Below are 7,683 nucleotides of genomic sequence, written 5' to 3' on the forward strand. Positions count from 1 at the left end.
CTACTGATCTCCACAGTCTTGTCCAGCAGGTATTACTGCGAGAAGAGGAGGAGGTAACCTGGGCTATTACTCTTCGTTCTTCACGGGTTTTTTCTGAGTAAGCTTTAACCTCAGCCTCTGAGTCTGCTAAGAACATTAGATGTGTCACCTAAAAAGGCACAAATACTGAATGATCTGATACTCTGAAAGGAATTCTAATTCCATACTGCTAATAGTAGCTGGTACATGATTCAGCTTTGTGTGTAATAGCAAATTCAATTGTTTCCTGCATGTTTTAGTCTTTGCAGTTAGCTGATTACAACCTAAGTAGTTCACTAGTTTCTTTTGTGGTTTTGCAGGGCAGAAACTACTGGATACCTTAGCTGAAACCTGGGATTTTTTCTTCAGTGATGTCCTGCCCATGCTTCAGGCTATTTTCTATCCTGTGCAGGTGAAAAATCACTCTCTTACTATAGAATCTTGAAGAACTGGAAAAAGCAGCTTTACTGGTTCATCAACAGATTGATGCAATCCTTAACTCTCTCCTTGGAGCAACCTCCCAGTGCAGCTCTTCTGTATAGTCATGTCATGCAAATAAGCTACTTATGCAAACAGATGTGAAGTGCTTGGGTGAAAAAGATAAAGGGGAACTTTGAAAAGAAGTTGAGTGGAATGCAGGTAGGGTGGTTAGTCCTTCTGCTCTCTCACATTAAAAGTCAAAAAAGGTTATGAATAATAAACTGGAATATGCACACAGTGAAATAAGTGGGGCTGTGTTGTCTTAAATATGTCCGTTTCCTTCTCTACAGTGTGAATTCGTCTCTGAAGCATCTCCATTTTTGAAAAGGAATTGTATTTCCGAGCTTGAATTCTATGCTACTATAAGAGGACAGCAATAATAGCGGAGTTAGACCAAATTACATGAACACAGAATTTAACTCTAGTAATTTTAAATCCACAGTAGGTATTTGAACTGATTTGAGTGAAGGCTCAATCTTATGATTTAGTGATGGCCACAGAGTGGTGTTTATCACTTAAGTCCAAAGGAAATCTGAACCAGGCAGATATAAGTGACCCTCTGGGGTTGCTCCTAGATGCCTACAGTTTTTAGCAGGAGCTTGGTGCCTAAACATATTTGGGGAAACTTTGGAAACCTTATACCATTTTTCCAAGAGGACTTTATGCCTAAAATGATTGTCCAGGTGTTAATGAGACCACTATTTACATGTGCAGATAGTTACAGGCATGAAGCCTGAATTCAGTAGAAAAGCTGCAGATTTACACAGAATGTGATTCTGACAGAGAAGAGCTCTGCAAACATACAGGGCTACCTCACCCACTGACTTGTATCGTACCAGTAGAAACCTTAAAATGATATAAGTAAGCTGGTATTAAAAGCCTGTTAAAACATGATGAGAGATTTTTTTAAGCGCCACATGGTTTAAATCCAAGACATTTGGGCACCTGAAGATACAGGTAGGCTCTCAACCTGTTTTTCCAAAGCACTTGGCTAAATTAACACTCACTCAGCTGTTCTTGAAAACTGTACCAAATATTCCTTTTCACCTTCGTGTTCCTGAGGCTCTTGAAAATAATTTACCCCCCCTTTCAGATGGAAGTAATTGCTTGAATTTTCAAAGGAACCTGGAGGGGGGTAAGAGCCCGAAGTCCCATGTGATTTCAGATTGATCTGTGTGCCTGTTCCGAGGTTACTTCCACAAGGTCAGCTGGTGCTTATGTGCTCTTGTAAATTCTGCTCGTTAGCAATTGAAGCAGATTTGGGGCTACCTTTGCTTCAGTATAAATAATCAAAAAAGTGAAAAGGAATGGGTGGGGTCTGTCTTCTTTATCCTAAGCTAAGGTAAGCCAATGCCAGCTGAATACCATACCTTCCGGAAGTGCTAATATTTGGCTGGCAGCAATTATAACTGCAAGCAAGAATATATATGTACAGCATATATTCCCAAGGAAAAAAACCCCATGCCAGAAACAGGTACAGTTTTACAACTCCTCATAAGGCAAAGAGTGTTAAACTCAGCAGGCAGAGCTAGCATTGCATTCTTTAGATGAAATTTTCTTCAACAAGAAGGTATTTTTGAACTGCAAAAAGATGTCTTTGAAAGTGCAGTATAAAACTTCAGCTTTTCTCATGCCTTCTAGTGAAGTCTCCCAAACTGTAGAGAAAAGGAGGATCTACAAGTCGACTGACTCAGGATTCCCACCAGAATCTGAACACAGTACCCAATCAGTACTTGAAATCTTGAGAAATAATGGAAATTAAAACCTTTTTCAACCCTGCTGGTTTGGGTTTTTTTAGGCATGTGATACATTTCGTTACTGTTAAAGTTCAAAATATTCATATATATCCAGCACTCAGGTGCGACCTTCTCCCGCATCCCATCTCAACCCCTCATCACCTTCGCGCAGTCAGACTCTGTCATTGTCTGCAGCATTCGTGACTGCCAAATCGAATTCACTGTGCAGACTTGTAGCCTGCTCTGTGTCCTCTGTTATGGTTCCTTTGCTTTACATTCAGGTTTACTATTCTTGTTTTCTCTCAGAAGTGGAGGAAGGAAATCTGACAGGGATTTTGAAGTTCATTTTCATACTGCTCATAATCCATCTTGTGTTGTTTCTGTTTCTAAGGGGAAGGAGCCCTCAGTACGGCAGTTGGCTCTTCTGCACTTTAGGAATATAATTACCCTCAACATTAAACTGGAAGATGCATTATCACGTTCCAGAGCCAGAGTTCCTCCTTCTATTATTCAGATGTTGTTAATACTCCAGGTAAATTGATTACTTTTCTCAAGCTTTTTCCTTTTTCTTTCTGTACTGTATTGCTGAAGTCTTCTTAAGCAGTCTCTGGTCTTGCTCATGCATTGCAAACTTCTTGCCCAGAATGCCAGTTTCCGCACAATTAAATGTGGTCCTAATGTCTAGAAGTAGAGATTGTAGAGATTCAGATTTCATGCCTTAAGATCCAAAGAGTCTGAGACTAAAGACTTGTTTTGAAACTGTGGGCCACGAAGTATGAAGTTTTGCAAGCAGACCAGTGTATGTGGTAATAAATGACTCCATTAAATGCTGCGTGTTGCTGCGTTAGCAGTTCTGGATATGACGCTTCACATCACATCTGGAGTACGCAACAAACTGAATATTCAGTTTATGGCTGAGTCATGGTCATATTTGGTCACTGGAACCAAAGGCATTGTTATAAAACTGTTAAGACCAGATGCTGGTATTTGCCTTCAGTGTTAGATTATTTTGCTTGTAGTAGTTGTGAGGAGAAACAAAAAGAGAATTCTAGGCAAGGTTAAGATCTTTTTTTGCTTAATTAAAGAAAAACATGAGCTTATGTTGGGGAGGGGGATGAGGCAGAAGGGAACTAGAGAGCCAGGAGGGGAGTCTTAGAGGATGAAGAGGTTGAGATTTTCCTGGCTGGTGTGTTTTTTTTTTTATAAACAGGTAGATTTACAGCAAACCAAACAATATAGTTTCTCACACTTAGAATGTTTCTTTGCTCTTCATCACTGAAGATTTGTGTTTTGTGTCTGAAATTATTTTAAAGAGCAGGATAATCTGAAGTCCAGTAATAAAAATGGAACAAGGAGAAGGATTCTCTCTGCTAGGTCGAGAAATGGTATTTCACCCCTGCTATCACAGTGTGCAGTTGTTGGAGTGTATAATGATGTGTTCAACCTTACTTCCTCACAAAAAGATATTTAGGCGATAGGACTGCCTGCTCGCCACCTTGTCTCCTTTCTCTCTAGCATTCATTTTGTCAAATGCTTCTTGAAACTGATGAGTAATTGTGGCACAGGGAAAGCAACATCGGAGATATTAAGATTCCTAGGGGTTTCATGGAAATTAGTGTCAGAGAGAGGAGAGGAGCCTCAGGGAAAAAGCTGAAGCATGGGCCTAACTGCGTAATGAGACATCAAAGAATTCACATAACCGAACTGTGAACCCAGCTATGTTAATAGACACCAAAGACTCCACATGAGAGAGTACCATCCCAAAATCCTGAATCACAGGAAGGTTGTCTGTCAGGCCTCATCCCTTCTTAGATGCGAGGTAAAGTGTCCGTTCTAAACCAGGTTTCAGCAGTCTCGTTGCTAACAGATCTGCTAGGTTTCTGTCATTTCTTTTTTAAAGAGTCTGTGTTGGCAGTGGGCAGGATCTGGCTTCAAATGCAATCAGTGGTGAGCTGGGAACTGAATTACATCGTGGTTTAGAAAGTTCTCAGGAGGTGATGTGGAGTCATTTGCCAGGATCAGTGGTACAAGAAACAGTTTCTTTACAAATTGCTTACTTCAACAACCAGAAGTGTTAACAAGGTGGATGCCTGTTTAGTGTGAAAGGCCAAATCCAATCTCATCGCAAAGCCGTTGATGGAAATCAATAACAAAGTGAGTGGGAGTTTACCCCTGGGTATTTATTTCTGCATACATAGGTACCTATTTTGTGTGGTGGGGATGGTGAAAGTCCTTTCTCGGCAATAGCTCTGCCAAACTAGTGGTTTAAAATCTAATGGAAACTATAGGAAGAGGTTAGAAGAAGATCTGGGAATGAGCTGTTTACCTGCTAGCAGTGTTAATCAGTTGGATTTCAGAGCAAAGGCTTTTTCCCAAACTCAAATGTCACATTAAACAAAAGGAAATTGTATACATTTATGGCAGTATAATGGAATGTTCTTGATTTAGTTTAACTCAACATGTGAATAGGGCTGGAAGAGAGAGAACAATTCAGCTGTCCGAAGAGCATGTGGTGGGCTTGTGTATGTGGATTTCCCAGACTGAGAGGTGATGTCTTGGTGTGGACATTGTCTAATCTTTACCCTGTCTAATCTGTCTACCATGGATATCTCTTCCATAATGAACTCAGTGACACTGGAGCGGACTCCCATGATTAGATGAGTCTAGTGATGTTGACCCTGGACCAAGTGTTGAACTTGGTACTTGGTTTCCCCATTTTCGTCCTTGACAGCCTTGTGCAGCTGTGTTAGTAATTAAGGAGTAGGTGATGTTCTTCAAGACAGCAGCTATAATGTCAGCTGAATGTCACAGGTTGACAAAGACCCGGGTCACTGGTTGGCAAAGGCCCGTGCTGATATGCACCCATCTGTCCTGTTAGTCTAGATTAAAGTGACAGAGATTTGGTAACTAATGCAGGGTGCATCTGGTGTCGCTCATGTTTTAGCTTGTCATGTTGTAGGGGAAGAGCACTGTCAGTTTGTCAGAAGACACTTTTCTTATGGAGCGGAAGGGAAACTTTTTAAAGACAAAATTGAAGCCGCAGCAATGCTTGGACTGTATTCAGGGGGTAGGTGCTGGTTCAGCAAAGATTGGTAAGCACACATTTTACCTGAGCTTAGGTTAGCTTCATTGGCTTCGGCATATGAGCAATTTCATTGACCTCTGTGAAATTACTGACCTATTGCAAGATGCACACGTACCTCGCTTGCTCAGCTGGCTGCACTCTAGCAAGGAGAATAAAACAGTCCCTGCAAAAAGGCCTCCTGAATAAAAGGGCCTGAAATGAAGTTGCAACCTTTACTTCACTGTTTGGGTAACTATTTTTCCTTCTTTGTATAAAATATTTTTTCCTGTCCACAGTAAACTGGTTTGCTGGAAGAATGCCTACCAGCCATGCATTTAAACCGACCATGTGATACAGTACCCGCACTAGACCTCTGGGGTACAGTGACGTGATAGAGGATCTACTTTGGGACAGAAAGGGTCACCAGCCTTTGCCCAGAGAGCCAAATACCTGAATTTCTTTGAGATTAAGACATCAAAGAATAAAAAAGAAAATAGTGGCCAGGGGAAGTAAAATCTATCTTCTCTATGCAGTCCCCTCAAAAATGAAGGAAAGAAGAACCTTCATTTCTGGCATAAAGCTGTTATAAGTAGTGTAATAGCAGATTGTATATCTGAAGCTTTGATCCTTTCCTTTTAAAGGATCAGATCTTGGTCCTGCGGTTAATTATTAGACTCAGGTTCTCCAACCCAGCAAAGCCACATCTCACCAGTGCTATAACTTGGTCTAATTACAAAACAGCAATCCATAAGGAGAGGAGCAGTCCCCCAGAACTGGGGGAAGGAGTGATACTCCTGTGCTGCTGAATTCAGTGGGAGTTTTATCACGGCTTGGAAAAAGGACCTTATACCACTCAAACTTTCAGTTGCCAGCATAGCCTGACCCAGTTACAAAGCACAATCCTTTGTGGCTGCTTGTAGGCAGCTTAAGCTGAAGTGCCTCCAGGATGCTCCTGCATAAGTTGCAAGGCCTGTAAGAGCAGAGTTATGAGTGAGGAAAATAAAAGAACTAAAAAAACTGCTTTTGAGCACAGAGCAATGCACAGGAGCTCACATAACTGCACTGAGTTGTCAGTCTCACCTCCATGACGTTTCTCTTTGGGTAAAATTAAGAAGCTGGAGGGAGAGAGATGAACAGGAGAGATTAGAAAAGCATTTTCTCCTTTATGCTTTGTGACAAAGAATAGCATTACTGCTGGAGGATAAACAATCTGACTTATTTCCCAAAGTGTTTTGTTAAAGACCTTTGCCACTGGAACTGGAATATCTTATCTCCAGGTGTCTCTCCTGAGGTCTGAGAAAGTTGGAAGAAAAAAATTAAAGAGTGTTTATCTGCATCTTTCAGTTAACATTAGGATCGTTTGAGTTCCCAGAATCCCTCTGGGTGACCTGAGGTGTTAAAAACCATAGAAGAACACAGCACAATATCTCTCATGCTGAGGGATGAGGCCTCACTAAACTTAAGCTCTGAAGAGAAAAGTAAAACCTGTGGTTTCCTTTTTGGCTTCTCTGAGCTTCATCGGAACTCTCTTGCCTGTTGTCTCTCTCTGTAAAGGAAGACAAAATAAATACATGAAACTGCCGAGTGGGACCTATTCATTATCTCTGGGAAGTTTCTTAGATAGAGATGGACCTCCTTGCAGTTTGAAGGGGTGGAAAAGCACACTGCAAGAGCTGAAAGCAAAATGCAAACAGTGCTGGGTTTCTATCTCAGCAGCCACGTGGCAAACCAAAGACAGCAGAGTGGTTAAAAACAAAATACCCTTTGCTGTCAGAAAACTGCAGGGTCCTGCCTGTGGTACAACACAATTGCTGTAATGCTACAATGTGGGTCAAATAGGATCAATTCTTTATGACTGTAGTTTTTTTAATTTGATGGTTCTTTTGAGAGGTTGTCCTACTCAGTCTCTTAGACCTGAAGCATAGGTTGATCAAAGTGGGGTGTTCGGAGGATTCAGCGTGCTTTTAATTTCTCTTTACCTTTTTCTGAATTCCTGGTTTATAAGACACAAAAAGTAGAAAACCATGTATTGTAGGCCCTATTTACATACACATTACCATATCAAAAACCTCCGCTTCCCCTGGATTGTGCATAAATGTGTTTTCTTCCTTCCTGGTGAAAGGGTGGCTTGTCTCTGTCTCTTGCATCAGCCCCATAGGCATGAAAGGAGTCAGTTAAACTGTGAATTTGGCCCTCAAGATTTGCACCTTAGAGTATTTTGTAGAAACAGCGCTTTACTTCTAAGCGCTTGCTTCTGTCTTATTCTGTCTTATTTATTGTCCCTATCAGCAAGTGCAGTTCACAGTAATTAAATTGATAGGGGTTTGTTATCCCAGAATGAATTTATATTGCCATGTTTTTTAACAGGATAGAGTTCATTTCTCG

General features: G+C 41.1%; 1 protein-coding gene across 1 annotated transcript in view; it reads left to right on the forward strand.

Moving 5' to 3' along the window:
* The window catches only part of PRR5 (proline rich 5 (renal)), a 49,571-nt gene that overhangs the window by 23,126 nt on the left and 18,762 nt on the right, over window positions 1–7,683 (forward strand). The window contains exons 5-6 of the mRNA XM_010137673.1: window positions 339–430; window positions 2,626–2,766. Coding sequence (XP_010135975.1) covers window positions 339–430; window positions 2,626–2,766 — 233 coding nt within the window. The remainder of the gene's footprint in view (window positions 1–338; window positions 431–2,625; window positions 2,767–7,683) is intronic.

This window comes from Buceros rhinoceros, unplaced genomic scaffold, assembly GCF_000710305.1.
Source record: "Buceros rhinoceros silvestris isolate BGI_N320 unplaced genomic scaffold, ASM71030v1 scaffold21316, whole genome shotgun sequence".
In the NCBI taxonomy this organism is placed as follows: Eukaryota; Metazoa; Chordata; class Aves; order Bucerotiformes; family Bucerotidae; genus Buceros; species Buceros rhinoceros.